The sequence below is a fragment of the Diadema setosum genome, chromosome 13 (genome assembly GCF_964275005.1).
Source record: "Diadema setosum chromosome 13, eeDiaSeto1, whole genome shotgun sequence".
NCBI lineage: Eukaryota > Metazoa > Echinodermata > Echinoidea > Diadematoida > Diadematidae > Diadema > Diadema setosum.
This window is the reverse complement of record NC_092697.1, coordinates 25,732,638-25,754,368: the sequence shown is the minus strand read 5'-3', so window position 1 is coordinate 25,754,368 and position 21,731 is coordinate 25,732,638. Positions and strand designations below refer to the sequence as shown.

Below are 21,731 nucleotides of genomic sequence, written 5' to 3'. Positions count from 1 at the left end.
GAGAATGAGTCATGCAGTCACACACCAATAAATTGCACGCAACATTAATTTGATCATCAAGACTGTTGACATCGCAACCAATGTCTTCTCTTTGTATGTCTGGTAGACATTTTCTTTATTTCGTTTGCTTGTTCCATTTTTTTCTCCTCCTTTCGTCTGTACGTAGATGTGAAGAAAGTGATCATTTCTCAGACGATGTGCGGGATCTTCTTCTCCCTCTTTGGAGGCCAGCCTCTTATAGTGATGCTGACTACGGCTCCTCTGGCGCTCTACATCAAGAGTAAGTTGATGACGTTCAGTGAGGATTTTGAGTCCTACCCGCACTCTCTCTCTCTCTCTCTTTTTTTTTGTTCCGTGCTGTCACGGAACATATCTCTCTATTTTTATATTTGTGTCTGTCTCCATCTATTTGTCTGCCTGTCTGCCACCTTTCCCTCTCTCTCTCATCCCTCTATCCCTCTATCCATCCATCCCCTGTCCATCTATATTTCTATTCATCTATCTATATATTCCTCTCTCTCTCTCTCTCTCTCTCTCTCTCTCTCTCTCTCTATATATATATATATATATATATATATATATGTGTATTCATCTATCTATCTATCTATCTATCTATCTATCTATCTATCTATCTATCTATCTATCTCTCTATCTATCTTTTTATCTATCTGCCTATCTATCTATCTATCTATCTATCTTTTTCTATCTACCTACCTACCTATGTATGTATCTATCTCTCTATCTCTCTATCTATCTATCTATCTATCTATCTATCTATCTATCTATCTATCTATCTATCTTTTTCTATCTACCTACCTACCTATGTATGTATGTATGTATCTATCTATCTATCTATCTATCTATCTATCTATCTATCTATCTATCTATCTATCTATCTGTCTATCTATCTATCTATCTATCTTTTTCTATCTACCTACCTATCTATCTATCTGTCCGTCTGCCACTCTCTCAATCTTCCTCATCTTCTCCCCCTCTTTCTTTTCCAGCTACTGTCTCTATACCCGGTGCATGCTATATTTTTCTTATCAGTCCATGCAACATGTCATCACGATGAATGAGATTGTCATTTGCTGTATTGCTTCTGCTGCTCTTGTTTTTAGAGCTATGACATGGCAAGGTACTTTTACATACTGTAAAGTTCATAATGAACTGTCTGAAAAAACCTTGTGAAATGTGTGTTCCCAAGAGTTGGTAAAGATTAATGGAATGACCTGATAAAAGAAATGGTTTTCTGGTGATTGGAGCTAAGTGCTTATATCATTATACACTCTCTTTGATGGCTATTGCTTTACTGTATATTCAAAACATTTGTGCAGTATCTTCTACTATTCCTCATCAGATGCTTCCCCATTAGGATAAAAGCAAGTGCTCTATATCACCATCCAAATGTCTTCAATTTGCAAGTTGCTGTTTGATAGGGTAGTTGTTACATTAGGGTCATTAGAGAATGTTTTTCTCAATCTTTCATAGAACTTGTTAATACATGTACGAGTATATTGTAGTGCAGCAATAATGGTGTTTTTCATTGAGTCATGTGTTCCCTCATTACATATATCTCTTCTATTTTGTGTGTATTTGTGTATCATGTAATTGGTGAATTATTTATTTATCTATCCATTATTGATTTGTTTATGTATGCATTCATTCTTCCATGTGTTTGTTTACTTATTGACTGATTTGTTTGATTGTTTGTGCATTCATTCATTCATTCATTCATTCATTCATTCATTCATTCATTCATGGAGGAGTGGGCTTTCAATAACAGTGATTCATGGCGAAAAAGTTTTGACCTTTGTGAATTCTTATTCTGTTCACAACATGATGCCTTCCTCCTAAGATGTTCCCATAGAGTAAGAAAGTCTGTCACCATTTCACTATCAACCTCTTGACATAGACCTGTTTTATTAAAGCTGTTGAAGACTGGAGAACCAGTGCAGCTACGCCATATTTCGGGGACTCTAAAGTTTGTGGCCAGAAAAGATAAAAGACTATCTTGCATGATATGTGGGAAACGACTTTGTCATGTCCCTTAGAAACTAATTGTTTGGCTATGAAAGCTTGCTTGCTTGATATTTAGAGAAATATTAACCTACAGTTTCACCTTCAACCATGAAATGTCCAAACATGTTTTAATCAAAAGTTAACTGACTTTTTTGTCACTCATGCTGACGAGTCCTGAGTATACTCGGGCAAATGTCTGTGGGAAATGTGTGTTGGAGCAGAATCAGCCCGTCCTCAATGGGTTAAGTTTTGCAAAAAGTTGTCTCGCTAGAGGAACAACACATCTGGCTTGTTTGTAGTAGATATATGTCCCTTACTACACTACTTCATTTAAGATAGTAAATGGAAACTTGAGGTATTTTGTTGTGTGCTGTGATGCAATATTTTGAGACTAGATGGGAAGATGAGCTGAGTCTTTGTCACCTGTCGCCAAGGAGATCATTACATCATCACTGTCTGGGCGTGTCTAAGAGAGTGGCATGCTCTCGCGTGATGCAGGCCAGGAGAGGAATAGAAGGGAACGTTTGGCAAGAGTTTTTCATCGGCATCAGTCGGGCACAAGACTTCCTGCTGCCGTGTGCGCTCTGCTCACAGCGAAACAAGACTACCATTTTTTTTTATGTCGGGGGAGGGGGCTAGACGGGCTGATGGTTTGATTGCGAGTTTTGACAGTGTTCATGTTTGCTGTCATCGCCATTTTCATCACTCCTATCTCCGCTCCCATCACTGCTATTTCGGTTCCATCGGAGTCGTTGTGGTTGGCTGTCGTGTATCGTTGCCGTCAAGGGGCGAGTTCCATGCGTGAGCTGATGCCCGGTCTTGACGGGCTTGCTTTGCCGACCGTCACTGCGGCACTTGTCACCACCATCTTGGCTCAATCGAGGTCTGGCAGGCCGGGAATGCGTGCTATGAAGGGTCGTCATAGCGATGTCAACCGTGGGATGCGAAATGACAAGCAGTGAAACCACAAGCAGCGAAACATCGGTGTCCCAGTTTATGTGTTGTTTGAATTGCATAATGAGGTATACCTGGTATACAACATGCTTCCATACTTTATACTAACAAAATCAAAAGTTTTATTTTGAAGTGTATGTTTTATATGTTTGTTGATATATTACCCATTGTGGCGTACTTTCTGAAAACTTTCTGGCTATGCAGTACACACCAGTTAATCGTCTGTGCATGAATTCATCTGCGCTGCTGCTCCTTGCATTGCTTGTCTGTGAAGTAATCAGTGTGAGATGGACACAAATATGGCAGTGTTACTGTAAGAGACACCATCAAAATGTTACATGGCTGCTCTTTTGGCAACCATTTGCCTTTGCTTTTGGCTTGTAAGGAGCTAAATGCAACAAACTTTAAAGTTTTAATCTCGGTTCAAATACCTTGGTGGACATGGCCACTTGTATGTGTGTGTGTGTGTGAATAGGAAGATTCCCTGCATCTCACAGAAGTCACTAGGATCCATCTTCCTGGAGACAAGATTACAGGTTGGGGTAAATTTTGGCCTCGCGATTGAGTTTTGTCCGAGAAATTGACACTTGATGGACACTGGCTGGAAGATTACGTGTTCCCATGAGCCTCTGCTCAGTTATACGTCTCTGTCTGTGACGCCCTTGCCAGTATTTGAGCATTAAAGGGACTAGAAGATATCGAAAGAGAATCTGAGATTATTTATCTCTCTCTCCCTCTCCTCCCCCCCCCCCCCACCCCCTCCCTTTTTATCATCTGGGAATTAGAAAAAAAAGGGCATTTGGCATTTTGATAAATAATTTTCCAGAGATGGAAATAATCAAGAGATACCTGTTATGCTATTTGGCATTTAATATTCTGCAGATATCAGACAATTGAATGTATTTCACACATGGCTCTCTTTTTTGTATGTCTTGACAAATAAAGATAATGATTCTGACAGCTCATCAAGAGTGATTTTCAGTGGACACATCTTTGGGCAATGTGCCTCGTGCATGATGGAAACTTACCACTGTAGTGATCTTCTAAATGATAATTCTTAAACTTCTGAGGTAGTTCATCCAGACACAGGCAACCTATATTTTCTCCTTCTGCTGTGAAATATCCAGGATGAGATCCAAACGTGTAATCCAAAGTTAGTGACATATTTGTCATGTATAGCCATGAAGTCTTGTAAAAAGTTGTCACTCTGAATAGTAGCAGAACAAAACATCTTGCTTGTTTGGAATTGATATCTGTCCCTTACTACACTACTGCATTTGTGATTGTGCTTGAAAACTTCTGTGTGTGTATTTGATGGTGTGAGGTCTTGAGAGTGGATCAGTATAATCATATGAATATATACTGCACACATACTACATATAAAGATTCAAGATATGCCCATTATTGTACATATATAGAGCTTTGATACTAGCAGTGTTATAATATAAGATTGAAGGCAAGCTTTATACTTTGAGGTATGGCAGGTGTAAAACTTTCTTTTTGATATGGTGACATTTTGTACACAAATGTGCAAGTTGACATATGGCAGTGTTTGGACAGACGGCACACTGACGGCAGTGTATATATCCACTTCAAAGTATTTCAAAGCTGAGAGAAAGGATGACTAAATATTGTTGAGTCTCCTCCTCCCCCAACCCTCATCCCTGCATAAGGTCAGATATGACTGCTAACCAATTTCATTTGATCAAATAATGGTCATAGTTCCAGGCATAAGGTCACCGCTTTTCTTTCTCTTTCTCTGTGGAAATATACTCTTTCTGTGGGAAATAAGAGGGAAATACTCTTTCTTTGGGAAATAGAAAAGAAATACTGAACAGAATCAAACATTGTTGGATTGGAATTACAATTCATTTTCATCATTTTACCTAGTTAGTAAACCAAGTTTCAAACAGGAAAACCAAACAGATTTTAATAGTGAAATATAGAATGGAAAAGAAAAAAACAACAACTAAAGTAAAAAAAACAAAACAAAACAAAGAGAACCACATGCAGAACATACCCAGTGTATCATTATTGAAGACATTAGCCACCAAGTCTTCAAGGATAAAGCCATCGTCAAATCATGAGTCTAGATTCAAAGAGATACATGGAACTTGCCACACTCTGTTCCAAAATTCACTAGTCACGTACTTAGGTGCGGTAATGATGTAACTACTCGGTAAATAAGATCGTGAAAAGTGTAGCCTTCGCCAGCTGTCGCGGTGGGCAACCGTTCTTGATCCGTGATGTGGGCCAATTAAGCACAGTTTGTTATTTCCATGAGCACAAATTTCCTTCATTTTCTCGAGTCCTTATACGGAGTCTGATTACGATGTGACAGTGCAGATACCTTTGACCTTTCACTTTATTCTTTGCTGATGTTGCTGTGCATGTGTGTCATCCAATTTCTACTTGCGTGAGGAGTTATCCCACTTTTATCAGCCACAACCAGAGTTACTCAAGGATCTAGAAGGACAAAAAAAAAGAAGCAAACAAAAATGTCATGCAAGTCAAATTACACCTCTTTCTTGTAAACAGATATTAGCAGAAAAGTTAATTTTTGATGTGATTATTCATATGAATGATGGTTTAGTTAGACCTACATGTTGATGGCTATTGAGAAAGCAGTTCAGTGTATTCCCCCCCCCCAAAAAAAAAAAAAGAAAAGAAAAGAAAAAAGAAAACACCACCAACTACATTAAGTGATTAGAAATGTCATTACTAATTATGAATCATGCATGTTACGCCTATGCAAGACCAAGTTCTCTGCCCTGTTTTGTTTTGTTTTTTCCCTGCCACGTTTGCTCTGTATCAATGACGAATATGTCATGCACGAGAAACGCAATTAGCTAGTGAGTGACAATTCTTGGAAGGTAGAGCAGTGGAGTGGAATGAATGCAATAATGGGGTAATGTGCTGACCGCATAGGGATGGGACTTTGGCTTGCCGAACTCTCTCTCTCTCTCTCCTTCTCTCTCTCTATACTCTCTAACTTGTGAGGGGCTGGTGCCCTTCCTCTTCACACATCACAGCAGGTTGATGAACCAGGGTTGATCTTGAGGTGTTTGATGTTGTATACCACATAGTTCAGAAGGTTGATTACCCAGGGTTGATCTTGAGGTGTTTGATGTTGTATACCACATAGTTCAGAAGGTTGATTACCCAGGGTTGATCTTGAGGTGTTTGATGTTGTATACCACATAGTTCAGAAGGTTGATTACCCAGGGTTGATCTTGAGGTGTTTGGTGTTGTATACCACATAGTTCAGAAGGTCGATTACCCAGGGTTGATCTTGAGGTGTTTGGTGTTGTATACCACATAGTTCAGAAGGTTGATTACCCAGGGTTGATCTTGAGGTGTTTGATGTTGTATACCACATAGTTCAGAAGGTTGATTACCTAGGGTTGATCTTGAGGTGTTTGATGTTGTATACCATATAGTTCAGAAGGTTGATTACCCAGGGTTGATCTTGAGGTGTTTGATGTTGTATACCACATAGTTCAAAAGGTTGATTACCCAGGGTTGATCTTGAGGTGTTTGATGTTGTATACCACATAGTTCAGAAGGTCGATTACCCAGGGTTGATCTTGAGGTGTTTGGTGTTGTATACCACATAGTTCAGAAGGTCGATTACCCAGGGTTGATCTTGAGGTGTTTGATGTCGTATACCACATAGTTCAGAAGGTCGATTATCCAGGGTTGATCTTGAGGTGTTTGATGTTGTATACCACATAGTTCAGAAGGTTGATTACCCAGTGTTGATCTTGAGGTGTTTGGTGTTGTATACCACATATACCACATCATTTTCGGCCCAGTGTCTGTCAGTGTGCTGACCACATTTCAAACTTTTCACCCTATGTTGTTTCATGACACTTGATACCAGCATTCCAGCATTCAAAGCTTCCATCTGATGTCCATTTGCCTCCATTAGGCAGAAGACCGTAGCATGAGTAAAAATACTTTATTGAGCGGCTTGTCCTTTCTTCTTCTTTTGCATAGTATGGGTTAAAGGGACTGTACTGTACTGGTTGAGGAAAGGGATTTATGTTTTGAACATTTCTAAGTGAGATAATGAGAAACCTCTTATGAAATATGAAAGAGCGTGTGATTTTAAGAAGGATTCAACGTTTATTTGATGAAAATTGGTTTTCAAATGGCTGAGATATCCAAAAAAGTGATAATGATAAAAGGTGACAGGCCACAACTTTATTAGGATCTCTTTGTTTCACCTTGGAGTTTCTTTTTGGATATCTCAGCCATTTCAAAACTGATTTCCATCAAATAAACTTTTGATACCCTTTAGAATTGCATGCTCTTTGACATCTCAAAGAGTGGTTTCTGAATATCTCGCAAAACGTTAAAAGCTACTGTAAATCCTCACCTCGACCAGAACTGTACACACCCTTTAATCACCCAGGGATAGAGGTACATGTATGTGAGGGTTTAGCATCTCATCTGTAAACCATTATCATACTGTTCTTACTGCAGTGTCTTTATGAAAGATCTGCTGGCCACCACGTTCTGGATTCTCACCATGCCATGTCTTTGGGCACTGTTTTAGATTCTTGGGTGCAAAACCAGCATTTGATGATGTCGCTGCCCCAAGGAAGAAAAAGCTCTGCTTCTATAGAGCAAAAGTCATCTGTAAACATTCACATTGAGTGGTTCTCCTCAAATTGTTTTTTGGTCGTCTAACAAAACTTTTAATGTGGTCAGGGCCCTGTTGCATTACTGCTGAGATCAAACATACAGTAAGTCAGAAAATCAATCGCAAGTCTCTGAAAACTCGATATTGATTGGCTGATACGTGGGTTATGTTTGATTTTCTGAATTACATGTGAATGCAAATTTTTGTGCAACAGGGCCCAGGAGTCCTTTCTCATGAAGAAAATTTGACTTACTTTCAGAATTCAGGTGATTTCTTCTGAAAATTGCTGAGACAGAAGGACCATAATTGCTGAAGTCTGCGACAGACATAGAATGAGATAATGATGTCAAAATTGTAGATTGTGTGTGTACAATGTGTATTGAGAAGATCCTAAGGACATCAACCTTTCATTCTTTTTAGCTGAATTCATGGAAGCGATTAAGCCAGGCCACTGACATCTTGCTCGTGTGCTTAATCCTCTCCTGAGAGAGCAGTATATGTGGTATCCCCTTCCATACCAACATGTTTTAGAGTCTGTGCTGTAGTTTGTATGCTCGTTGTGGGCATGGGAAGCAAAGGGGCTCAGAAGGAGGCAAGACTAATGAACGTAATTGCCTCCCAAGAAACCCGACATTTCCACCCCTGATTAAATCGTGTAAGGAGCCAGATTGGTTTGCACGAATCATGTGCATGCAGTGCAAGAATATACATTGTATGTTAGGGGTAGTGTGTGCTTAGGGGCAAGACTAGTTTAGCCTGTCACAAAGTCTCAAGGAGCATCAAGTAATGAGACAATGATCAATTATCTCAGAAAAGAAATGAGCCCTCTTGCCATTTCTTCTGAGACACATAAACTAGGTTGAGTTATTTACCCCATTTTTTATTGTTCCTTTGGGCATGAGTATAAAAAGAAAAAATTCCTAGAATGTACACTGTATAGCCATGCACCATGGAGAGGAATATTTCTAGCTGTGTATTGCAATAATAGTAAATTGCTCAGTTATAAGTAATTCTGTGGGCCAGTATTTGTCTTACACAAACTGCAAAGCTGCTAAAAGGTATTTCTTGTCTTTGATTAGCCATGTTTGAACAGAGGTATTGTCTTTAATCCCTTTTTAACCATGTTATTTAGATAGAACTCCACATGTATACAAGGGCCAAATCTTTTTCACCACTCACTACACCACACATGTACTATGCCCCATAAACAGACCTGAAGACCTGTTGTTACATCCTTAGTCATGTTTTATTTGCTGCAGGAAATTTAGAACAAAAAGGTGCTAACAATTTGTATCTGACAATGAAACTCAAAATCATGGTAGTCCGGTACACTTATATTCAATATGGCATTCTTGAGCCTAATCTCCAGTACTTTCAGAGATCATTTGATCTCTGCCGAACCAATGTGATCACAAAAGCTAGAGACTTTGTGTAGTCAGCCATGGGGAGTAGGACTAAACCAGTTTTGTTGCAGAAATGAAATGCGTCTCAGCTAGCAGCAAAACTATAATGGGGCTTTAAGGTAGTTGAGCATGAAGAATTGGATGCAGGAGTGATGATATGGAATCGTGCTATTCCAGCAACAAAGAAATCAAAGACAGATTTAAGAGCCGAGGCTCAGAAAGTGTTTTCCACGCATCGCCTATGTGTACAGCGGCTGCTCATTCGCTATGTTGTGATGTGAAAATGTGTCTCAAGGAGCCGTGGAGCATTGCTGATTCACCTGTGCGCCGCGATCCGGCCGTCTGCATAATTCCCGATATAAAAGCAGCCTCCCCCAAAAATAGCACACCCCCGGACCCTGGGAAAGCGGGGGCTTGCCGGGGCAGGCCTGGCTACAATTTGCCGCTCTGTCATGCCTAATGGACCATGCTCAACTAGCTTTTTATGCAGTCATCGTACGAAGCCCGCTCTGCCTCACTGCTTCCCACTCTCGCTCTCTCTCTCCGTCTCACTGTTTCTCTCTCCCTCTCTCCCCCTCTCCTGTTCTCTCTCCCTCTCTTGCTCCCCCCCCCCCCCACACACACACTGTCTGTTTGCACTCCCTGCACTGAAAATTCTCTCTGCATTCAATTGGGACAGAAATGAAAAGATCAGATTTTGTTGAACTTCAGTACGTATGTCTCTTTTCGTATACATCCTTTCTTGCCTTTCTATGGTGCTATCTTCGACATGAATATATGTGCTTTATTACATTCTATCAAAAATTCATGCTGGACATAGAACAGTCAAAGCCATTTTTTAAAAAACAATGTTGAGGTATGATGAGATATCATGGTTTATATGCTGATCATTTTCACAACTGTTTTTTAATACCCTTGGTAGGGACTCCTTCATGGCATGTCATCATGATTTGAGGGCTGTAAAAGAGAATACTAATCATATCCCCTAATGTCATTGAAGTAAACCACGACTTTGTATCAGCCATTCCTATATGCTACACTGTATGTTTATTGGATTGTATGAGATCATTTGCTGCTACTACACACTAGCTACTTTGTGTGAGTTCTGTGTGCATCTCAAAACGGTACCTGGTAATCGATCCTCTGCCACAGCAAGAAATGTTCAGTGTGCTGACTGCTCTGTACACCTGCACTCAGTAGCTGAGGGTCCATGATGTTTGAATACACCCCACATGCCCCCAGGACATCAAGCGTAGAAGAACAGCCGTCAGGGAAGGGATCATTGAACATACAACTGTGCAGGGTGTAAAGCCCGCCTCCTTCATGCTGGGATCTTAAAAGTGTGGATCTTGTTTCCCCTCAAATCCATGTCCCGATTCTCTGAAAGCCCCTCCTCTTCTTTCTTTACATACTGTAACTTTCACCTCTCTGAATTTAATACCAATGGTTCTTTTTGTTTCCTTCCTGTTTTACATTCCCTTCAAAGCTAGCCCCTTCCCTCACACTTACTGCATCTTCTGATCTCAAATGTGTGATATTATAAAGTTTTCTGTTTTAATTCTCTTCTTCCTCACATGCTGTAACTAATTGTATAAGAGGTAAAGCAGCTACTAGTATCTTTTAGTGCGTATCAGGGCAATTACCCCCGAGGGCAAGTATCCTCCGGCTAAATACTGGTTAGTGGTAAGGTTAGAGTAAAGATTAAGGTTAGGGTTAGGTTTAGGGTTAGGGTTAGGTTTAGGGTTAGGTTCAAGATTAGGATTAGGATTAGGATTAGGGCCAGGGGAAGGGTCCGTGGTAATTGCCCAGGGGGTAATTGCACTAGACCCCTTTTAGTGGCCCTCCCTTGGATTGGCAGTTGTTCGTCAGCTGTAGATGGTGACTTTTTATGTGCCAAACAGACTTGTTGAAAGCAGCCTTCTCTTTGTAGTATTACTTGTACGAAACATGAGAATTACTGGAGCATCTTCCAGGTGCCTTATAAGAAACCCGTTGAGGACGAACTGATTTTGCTACAACATGCATTTCCCATAGACATCTGCCCCGAGTATACTTGGGATTCGTCCTCAATGGGTTATGAAAAAGAAGGATTTTTGTTTTGTTTTGTTTTTTGTCATGAAAGCTATTTCATTTCAACTGTTATTTATATTTTTCCTATTTAGATGTTAATCCAAGACTTCTACTGAACGGGATGGATGTATTATGTGTGTACATGCATTGTGTATGCAAGTCAAGTCCATGATTATGGACATTGTTGCCCACATGAACACAAAGACATTGTTCAATGATTGTGTGGGTGTACATTTCTCTGACTCTTCTTTACTTTGCCAGTATGAGTACACACACTGTGTGTGTGTGTGTGTGTGTGTGTGTGTTTGTGTGTGTGTGTGTGTGTGTGTGTGTGCTATATGTCTACACATGCTAAAAGCATTCATGAATAAAGTATGTTCTGATGAAACATTGTTACCCTTCTGATTGCAAGCGCAGCATTCATTATTTTGTTTCTCTATCAAAGCTCTAACACATCATTCCTTTCCCTTTCCTCTCTCCCTCCTCCAGTCCTGTACACCATCTGCGAGGACCTCGATCTGGATTTCTTCTCCATGTACGCCCTGGTCGGCATCTGGAACTCTCTCTTCCTCCTCATCTACTCCTTCTCTGACGCAAGCAAGCTCATGAAGTGGTCCACCAGGTACGCCGACTTGTCAATCCCCAGAATCCGACCGGTTCATCCATCCCTCGCAGAAAAGTGTTATTTCTTTTTTTGGTGTGTGTGTGTGTGTGTGTGTGCATGTGTCTGTGTGTCTTTTGTTTTCTGTCTGTATTGGTACAACTGTCTCATGTCTTTTAGTGTGCTCATGTGTCCTCAAGCAGAAGCAGCTGTTTTTTTATTTCTTTGCCAGGAGACATAGCACATTTTTAAGAGGACTAATTGATATTGTTTGAACAGGTGTTTGTTTTTTGTATGTTTTCCCTGTGATGCGCTCATGCCACAGTTTATTGTATCAGATAGATTTTTTTTAAATTTCCCCCTGGGTGTTGTTAGTAGTTCATAGTTGTATGTCTTCATGATGTCAAGTTAAGAAAAAAGCAAAACAAAGAGAATGAAATTATGTTTTTGTTTGTCGCTGAAGAACAGTAACTCTTGTATTGTTTGTATTTTAAAGTGAAAGCCACTTTTTCTGTTCTGATGTGATTTTGTTTCTTGGGTCCATAAACTGCTGATATCAAGTGTAAAAACAAACAAAAACAAAACAGGTGGTTTCTGCAGAAGAGAGGCCTATTTCTCACATACCTTTAAGGTAATGTCAAAAAAGTTACAAAGATGATCATACATGTACAACTTACAGTACTGAAGAGATGTGCCTTGTAATTATTCAGCCAAGAAGAATGGAACATATCCCTTGTGATAATATTAGCTGCCAAATTTTTTCTTATTATAAAAAGATGTGAATTAAGAGTGGTATTTCATCTTTCCTCAGTCTTCTTTCAATTTTAGCAATATCATGCGTTAACTATTACTCCCTCTTCTATCTGTTTGTTTTGACACTGTCTCTTTGAAATTTATTTTATTTTAACCCGTTGAGGACGGTTTGGTTTTGCTACAACACGCATTTCCCATAGACGCTTGCCCGAGTATACTCGGGACTCGTCCTCAACGGGTTAAACTTTGTTTATTTTTGTCTTTTATTGTGCAGGTCCACGGAGGAGATCTTTTCTCTCTTTGTGTCGATAGCATTCTGTGTAGATGCTTTCAAAGACTTGGCGTTTGGTAAGACTCCAAAGAGAAATCACCCTTCTTTTTCTTTTCCTTTCTTTTTAAAACTGATTAGCCATATGCAGCTTGTCAGGGTTACTGCAATCCTGGGCCCCATCCAACAGGGCCGCTGAAAGCTTTTAAGAGTCAGTGAATTAAACAACAAAATAAAAACAAAAACAAAAAAAATCTCAGAAATTCTTCACTCTGCAATTAACTGTGAAAATCCTTGACCGTTTGCTAACCGTGAAAGAAAAGCCAATAATGTAATGATAGAAATCAAATGCCATTTAATTTCTCCCGTGGCTTTCAGAATTCCTTGAATTTTGGAGGTGGTACCTGCTTTTGGTCCCTTTAGTACCTCAAAATTTAGAATTCTTCTTGAAGTCAGAGGAAATCATATCCAAATTTTGTATGATTTCTTGTGAGATTTCTATGTCAATTCACATGCTAAGTTTTTAACTTTGATTGTGTATATTTTTGTTGTATACTTTGAAGATGTCATCCAGGCATTTTAGATATCTGTGAGAAAAATGAGTGTAGATGCATTTATCACAACTTCCTTTAATTTCAAATAATGAAAGTGATGGGGCTAATGAATATGTGTTAACATCTTATAGGACCTTTAGAAAGACTATATTAACCCTTTGAGGACAGACTGATTTTGCTACAACACGCATTTCTCAAAGACGCCTGCCCTATTATACTCGGGACTCCTCCTCAATGGGTTAATTCTTCTACTCATGCTCATATTGAGGTCATATTAAGGTGAAAGATTAGCCCCCCTCATTTGTATGCCTCTACAGGTCTAGGCTTGAAGAGACAGAGATTAGTGTGGTAACAAGATCATGGTTTCTTCAACCACTGAGAAATGGAGCTAGCACAAGAGTCACTCAAAGGTTATCATGATATATTTCTGGAAGCAACAACAACAACAAAATATGTGGACTATTAGATACGATTGTACATGAAATTACAACTACCACAGTTAAGCTTCATTGGTGCTACGTTGTATATGTGTTAACATCCTACAGAGTTCAACAAGCACTACCACGCAGCAGAATGCACAGGGTCTGTCAGCCCTGCAGTTGCGGCGATGGCTTCCACCGCCGCCACCACCGTCCTCACCTCCTCCGCCTACAACGACAGCAATATCACCACCCCCACCAACTTTACCACCACCATCCCCACCACCACCATCTTCCCCTCAGCCTCCCCATCCGCCTCCCTCATCAGCAATACGACCGCAGAGGTCCTCCTGGTTGCCGAGTGCCACAGGGACTCCAGCATCCTCTACCTTCTCCTCATGCTGGGCACCCTCTGGCTGGGGGTCACTCTCTACAACTTCACAAAGAGGTGGGTACAATGTGCCTCTCTTAACTGGTGGATCATAACACCACCGTAGCTGTACCTTGAGGTCCCTGGTCAGAGACCGCTGGAAGCAGTGGCTGTGCCCCTGGGCGAGTCGCTTTGTCCTCATCTAGTTGTTCAGAGGGGACTTAACACGACATCTTTGTCTCTTGGGAGCTTTCTCCTATTAAAGCACTTTAATACTTCTTTTTGTGAACAAGTTGAAATAAATCCAAACACAAGCAAAAAGATGATGTGAGGGAAGCAGCTGAAGACATTTCTGATGTCATGACACAAATAATGCCATTCTTCTTTATGTTACTTGTTCTTCAAAACAAATAACACCATCACATTCTAGACCTTGAAATAGGGATATGGTGATTACTGTGGCAGACCAATAAAGGCTCAATAGGCTTGTTAGAAAAACAGCAGCCCAGAGTTATTTACAACATTATATGATACATGGGACTCAACCTTAAAAGGAAGCAAAGGAAAGAAAAATGTGAATGATATGTAAAACAAAGTACATTGTACATAGAAAGGGACAGAGACACGGCTAGGGGTTTATATTGAAAACAAGTATGGAGAAAGCAGTTTGCTCTTTCAAGAAATTGCATCTGAAATTGTTTCAAAATTGCATCGACGCATTGGAGTTTTTCATATTACTGGATAGATTGTTTCAGAAGATGAGCCCGGTGTAGAAAATGTCTGAAATAGCCATATCGATATATATGTGTGTGAGAGAGCTTTGTTTAGATCATCAAGGCTCAAAAGTACTTGTAACCTCAAAAGGTGCATGCTTCATTTTTCAAACAGGAGATGTGTGTATGTATGTGTGTGTGTGTGTGTGTGTGTGTGTTTGTGATGGTCAAGGGCTAAGTGATTTTTAGCTGTCCTACAATACCTTTGCCTTGCTAAGATTTTGGTTTAGTTTTATTATTAGAAACATACCTACATATGTTCTAGATGTGCAACTCATAGTTTGGTTATAGTTTTTCTTTAAACAAAACTCCAAAATGGATTGATTTTTTTTTTTTGGGGGGGGGGTAGGGGTTGAAATACAATCGTAGATACATGTAGAAATCCCAACTGAGATTTAAGATTTCAGAGGTTTACAACATGATTGGTAAAAAATTCCCCTGCAATCAAGTCAGTTCATCATGCAGGGTTTCAGTTTGGATATCCCACACTGGGGATATATTTTGTGGCAAATTATTTTTAATAGGGTCCCATTTTTCTCTGTCTTCTTTTCATTTCTCTTTTAAACAACAACAACCCTTACTAGTAGGAACTTTAAGGACATCCCAAACATTGTGGTTGGGGAAGAAGAAACATGGTGGAAGTGTTTCAACTTAGAAAGCCTTGGCAGAGATGAGAATGTAGAATGATCAGTGGCTAGATTGGTATAACCTCAATTGGCTCCTTCTTTGATGAACATCACCCTCGATGCAGCCGATGACCTCACAATGAAATACATACACAGATAGAATCAAAGTGTGTGATGGTTATGAATTATCTTTTGAGACACCGGTTAGCTCTATTGGATTTTGTATGAATGGGTCAGATCATGGGGCAGTGAAACAATTAGACTACCCTAAGGGTATTCTTCAGTTTGGGTCATTATCAGAAATATTGCCACACTTCACCGTGCCAACGCCATGACTTTGGCGATGTCACCCAGGCACCAGTGAAGATACGGCCACCACTCTCCTCCATCTATCCCTGTCCTCCACCTCTCCCTGGGATTCTGTCTGGTTCGTTCCGGTCCACTCACGAACGGCCTCCAACCTTTTCATCACTTCCCCCAATACCAGCTTCTATTCACTCTGACTGTCCCATATAAGATGTACACTGCACACAAGATGTAATCCTGTGTGCTGCCCTCGTGTGATTCCTTCCTTACAGTCCCTTCCTAGACGCCAGCAAGCGAGAGGCGCTAGCTGACTATGCTCTTCCGGTAGCCGTCCTCATCATGTCCTTCGTTGGATCCTACCTCTTCAGGAACACCGAATGTGAGTCTTCTGCTCTTAAAGGGAAGCTTAAGGCTGTTAGAAAACAACTCACATCTCTAACAGATCCCCCTCTTGTCTTTTTTTAAACAATAACAATGACAACAGTAGTCATATTGATAATAATGCTATAATGACATGGTTGCCAAGTCTTTTCATGGATTCTGTAGGAGGCCGCCTGGAAGCTGTAATATCTTGTCATGTCCTGGCAAGAGAAAGTTTTATGAAGTCCTGAGAATTATTTTTCCCATTGCTTGGAAAACACAAGTGCGTCCCTGATTGCTCTTTGGATCATCCTTACTTTTAAAGCACTCCCATACAAACATGATGTGTGTGACATATAAAATACAGTATTTGATTAGAAATTCAGAAATCTTAAAGATACATGTACATAGACCCAGGATTCAAGGGGAAGCTGTTGAAAATGGTACATTGTATGCTGATTGCTGCCATCTTCATGATTAAGATCGACAATGTTAAACTGGTTGATAGTCAATCAAACTAAGATCACATTTGTTTGATATTAAAGCAAGTTCAGCTGCTAGCCAGCAAGCAAACTTTGTCTTTGAAGGCTCTGTATGTATTGTAGTATTGGGAACCAGCCAGGAGCAACAGCCAAATCAAGAGACAAGCTGAGATTGACATTATTTTGACCAATTTTTAACATACTCACCATATGAGTCAGTGTTATTCAGATGTACAAAACATGGCAGGTGCACATGGTCCATGCAACAGCGCCCTCTTGGTGTACCTTTCAGAGATGCTGTTGCTGCACTTTGGAAACATAGGATATCACACCCACCAGCCATCAAATCCTTGCCTTTTTTTTTTAGAGAGAGAGAGATTTATCCATCGATATATTCATGTCCGAGGATACATTAATGTACAATTGGTAGTGTACAGTGTTTATTCTTGAAGCAGTGTATCATTTACTCCGTGCTGTTGTATGACTACAAGAGTCAATCATCGAGAAAGCTTTCATTATGAGAATGTTGTCCCTGTTCTGTCCTGGGTGATACTGTGAAAGTGCAAATTCTCATGCATTGATTTTGTGCACCAAGAAACTAGCACAAAATAGAAAATTGGCTTATTATACTATATGTAAAACTATTTTGTGCTTCAATTCAGCAGAATTAAAACTACACTAATTTCATCCCACCCTTCCGAGTGCAAACAAGAGCAATTACTGGTGCGAAAATTTTCCCTTCTACAGTCTGATGATGAGAGTGACTGTCCCTTTCCTTTGCAGCGGACTTGTTTCCATACCATGACGAACAGGTGATGAAGCTGACCGAGTTCAAGGGAGTCAGCATAGGGATGGTAGCCGGCTCCATGGGGCTGGGGTTCTGCCTCTCTCTCCTCTTCTTCATGGACCAGAACATCACTAGCGCCCTCGTCAACAACCCAGCAAACAAGTCAGTTCCTTTCCAATGAATGATTTTTGCACCGAGTTGTATTCTATTGCAACAGATTGACAAATTGCCCTTCATAGATGCAAATAAGCTTGCTTATTCTGTGTTTAGAGTACAATAGCCATGACGAAATGTTTGTCAGTCAGGTGTGGTAAAAACAACTGTATGCAAATATCATTGATATGTATACATCAGAGTACAAGCTGTTATAAGGGATAAGAACCATCACTTGCCATCGAGTGAAAGCTTGGTAGTCTGGTGGATATGATGCCTGTCTAGCAATCAGGATGTTGTTAATTTGAATCCCACCTAGTATGTATGCCCATGATTTTAATTATGGCTATTACTCTAAACATTGAATATTCAGTGCTTATTTACATGTACATAAATGGAAAGCAATTTGTCAATTAATTGCAATAAAGTCCGTACCATGTTGCAAGTTTTCATCGCACTTGTGCCATATTTTTTCTACCAGTCCCACACAAAGTATTTTGTGTATCTCTCATATGTGCTATCAGTATTGTTGACATGGGATGCATACCACAGTGCCACTGTATGCAGGATAAGCTCATCTGTGTGTTTTGACCTGGCAAAAAACCTGTCAGGAGATGAAAGTAATTATAGCTTCCTGAAAATATTTTACATGATTGCTTGAGTCGATAAAGATTTGTCAAAACCTGTGCAAATTTCTCATATGGTTATTATTGAAGTCTGTGTTATATATTCAATGTCATATTAAGACATTTTAAGTCTAAGATTGCGGCAAGGTGGCAGCCACTAATGATGTTGCTGCTCTGCCTCTATCACTTGGCCTGCAGGTTGAAGAAGGGCACAGCCTACCACCTGGACCTGTTTGTGGTGGCGCTGGTCAACTGTGTGGTGTCGATCCTGGGTCTACCCTGGGTGCATGCAGCTCTTCCCCACTCACCCCTCCACGTCCGAGCCCTAGCCGATGTGGAGGAGAGAGTCGATCAAGGACATGTCTACCACATGTGAGTTCAATGACCTTTACACCTGAATTCCACCATCTTTGAGTCACTTTTTTATGCCTAAGATATTATGTCGATCAAGGACATACAACTACCACATATGAGTTCAATGACCTTTATGCCTGCATTCCACTCATTAAGCTACTTTTGTGCCTAGGATATTCAATTTTTTCCCCATTTTTTTATTTTTATTTTTTTCCCCTTTTTTGTTTTCATTTTTTTGTAAGATGTTGATTAAACATTGTCTGTTTACTCACATCGAGTTTATGCAATCCAGTTTTGTGCTGCTGTGTATAAAATACAAAGTTAAGTTATATATTTGTGGAGATATTTATTGCCCATCTGTACTTCTTTTTGTCTGCTATTTGTGGCATGATCAGTTGGTAAATGCATTTACTGTTCAATATTTGTGTAGATTGCTCCAATTGCCTCTCTCTTTATTGTTGTAACTGAATAATTGCCTTCTAGTCTTTGTGCTCTTTTCACAGTCACTCATCTATGCAAATTTTATTTCAGTCTTTCATGCTCTCAGGACCGTTCATCTGTTGCTTTGCTCAAGATTTGTCAACTTTCAGGAATCGCGCTTCCTATATTTGAAATTTGATCGTGAAACGAGTTAACTCCTTTCTTTTTGATTTTGAGATGTTTACAATTAAAGCTGCAAGAAAACAAAAAAGGTATTAAAAATATGTGATTTTTAAAATCATAACTTCAAGAACATTCCTTGTTTTGTTAGAAGTGAGGTATCACTGAGAAGGTTTATTTTGCTCTATCTGATGATGGACTTACTTTAGAATGTAAAGAAACGTTGCTTAACTTGTTTTGCGATCAAGTATCCTCAGTTGAGAACGGTAACATAAAAGAATGTTTGATTGTATATGGTTTGCAGAATACAGTCTATCCCTTGTCCCAATTTGATGCAAACCTTCTAATGCAGTTTTTTTTTTTGGATAATCTCTGCCATTGTCTTTTTCCCATTAGTATCGTGAGGGTGCGAGAGACACGCCTCACCCTGCTGCTGTCTCACATCCTGATTGGTCTGTCGGTGCTCATGCTGCCCCTCCCCCTCCAGTACATCCCCACCGCCGTGCTCTATGGCCTCTTCCTCTACATCGCCTACACGGCCCTGGATGGCAACCAGCTCTTTGAGCGCATCGTGCTTCTCATTACAGAGCAGGTAGGCTGCCCCCGCCGCCCCGGTGTGATTTGCGTCCAGCTCAAACACACATAGGTGTATATCAAGGGTTGCAGGTTTTTCTTCTAATAGAAATTTGTAGTTTGCGAACATTTTTTTTTTGAAAGTTCTTTTTCTTTCTTCCATCCTGTCTACCTCTGTCAATGATAATGACAATAATGATAGATACAGCATTCATAATCAATCATCAATCTAGTGAGCTATTCTTAGGTGCAGAGGGGCATAATAGAGCAAATTATGTAATTTTATGTATCTTAAAGTGAAAAGGAAAAGGGAAATGTAGAAATACATGCAAACAAAACAAACATTTAGCCAAAAGAAGATGCTAACATACATGACTTCAGACTATTTTTGTTTAATGTTTCTATGGATTCTGCTGATTGTACCCCCAGTGCAACAGTATTCCAGAGAGAAAATGTAAATATAAATGTCCCAAAATGCAACAGTGCTTATTTCTATGTCATCGCAAGCCTCCAGGTCCCTTATATTGTGTCTTTAGAATGGTTATTTTGACTTTTGTCATAATCTTTTTGTATTGTTGTGGGGGGGGGGGGGGGAGGAGACTCTCTCAAAGGAGAGGAATAATTGCACAACAACAACAACAACAACAACAGATTGATGTGTTAGTTAGTTGCCTTGATGTATGAGGTAGTAATCTCATAATTTGAATCTAATCATAGTTTTTCACAACATGTTGCCAGCATTGCAGGAAAATCCATTCACTCACCAAGCCTATTTACAAAATATAATTTCTCAAGCTTGAAGGTCCGTGGTCATGTATCAAACGTTCAAATCACTGTGTCTCATTTCTCCCCAGGCCGCCTACCCTCCCAATCACTACGTGAGGAGGGTCCCCCAACGCAAGATGCACCTCTTCACCGCAGTCCAGCTGATCCAGCTAGGATTGCTGTGTGGCTTTGGGTTCGCCCCCTGGCCCTACCTCAAAATGGTCTTCCCTCTCCTCATACTCCTATTTCTACCAATCAGGTACGTCCCAATGAAAAAATCTGCACCGTCCCTTGATGAGGGTCGCAAGGGTGTTGATGCAATTTAGCCCCATTGTTTCAGAGCCAAGGGGCATTCATTTAAACCAAACATTCATCATTTCATCTCAGAGCTAAAAAGGTTTTAATAGAAACATACGCTATTGTTCAGGTCGAATGTATGCCATTGTTTTAGATCCAGAAGGGAATTAATGCTGATTGATGTTTGTGAAAATTGATAACACCCCAAAGTAATGCTTCCCATAACACAAATTTGATGTATCTCCCTTCAGAATGGAAGGTCATCATCTTTGCTTTGTTATTCAAGAATGGTTATTCTTCATTCTCATTTCATCTTTGTTATCCTCTGTCACTAAGTTAACCTCTAGCAAAATTGTCTGAAAGTCCCAATTCATGAATTATTTTTCCCATGAAATGTTGTGTATGCCATATATTTTTTCAGTATACTATTTTGCGAATTGAGACTTCAAACACAACTATTCAATTGGTTGAATTCCTGATGAAGAACTACTGTGACAGAATGAGACACTTTTTATACCTTTTCAGAAGAAAAGTTAGCAATTTCCCATCATGGATTACAATATACAGTGGATTGGTGTTACAGGAGGCAATATTTTACATAAGCTGTTAATTCATTAAATGTCGTGAACTTGTTAAACAGTGCAAGAGATTTACTGCATGTGGTATAAGATGTATACTGTGTTTACCATGTGAACAAAATGCCCTCATACACTAACTTTTACTTTGTGCTCGCTGCTAGTATAGAAAGATTTAGATTTGATGAGCGTCTTGTCCCTTATATTATTATTTTTATCTAAGGGGGGGGGGGGTATACTGTGTGATGCTGCATGAATTTCACCTTCACTGGTGCAATATTGTTGCGGGAGTTCCAAATCTTCCCAGTTGAATTTCATACCTTGTATTTGTGCATTGAGTGTATTATTTCCCCTATATTCACTGTATTTGCTATACATGTATTGTTTTTCAA

At 39.9% G+C, this 21,731-nt stretch overlaps 1 protein-coding gene across 1 annotated transcript in view; it reads left to right on the top strand.

Moving 5' to 3' along the window:
• Positions 1-21,731, top strand: part of LOC140236807 (solute carrier family 4 member 11-like) — a 98,332-nt gene that overhangs the window by 69,801 nt on the left and 6,800 nt on the right. The window contains exons 6-14 of the mRNA XM_072316740.1: positions 167-280; positions 11,587-11,719; positions 12,726-12,799; positions 13,819-14,140; positions 16,040-16,146; positions 17,393-17,558; positions 18,374-18,547; positions 19,526-19,721; positions 20,557-20,726. Of these exons, the coding sequence (XP_072172841.1) occupies positions 167-280; positions 11,587-11,719; positions 12,726-12,799; positions 13,819-14,140; positions 16,040-16,146; positions 17,393-17,558; positions 18,374-18,547; positions 19,526-19,721; positions 20,557-20,726 (1,456 nt within the window). The remainder of the gene's footprint in view (positions 1-166; positions 281-11,586; positions 11,720-12,725; positions 12,800-13,818; positions 14,141-16,039; positions 16,147-17,392; positions 17,559-18,373; positions 18,548-19,525; positions 19,722-20,556; positions 20,727-21,731) is intronic.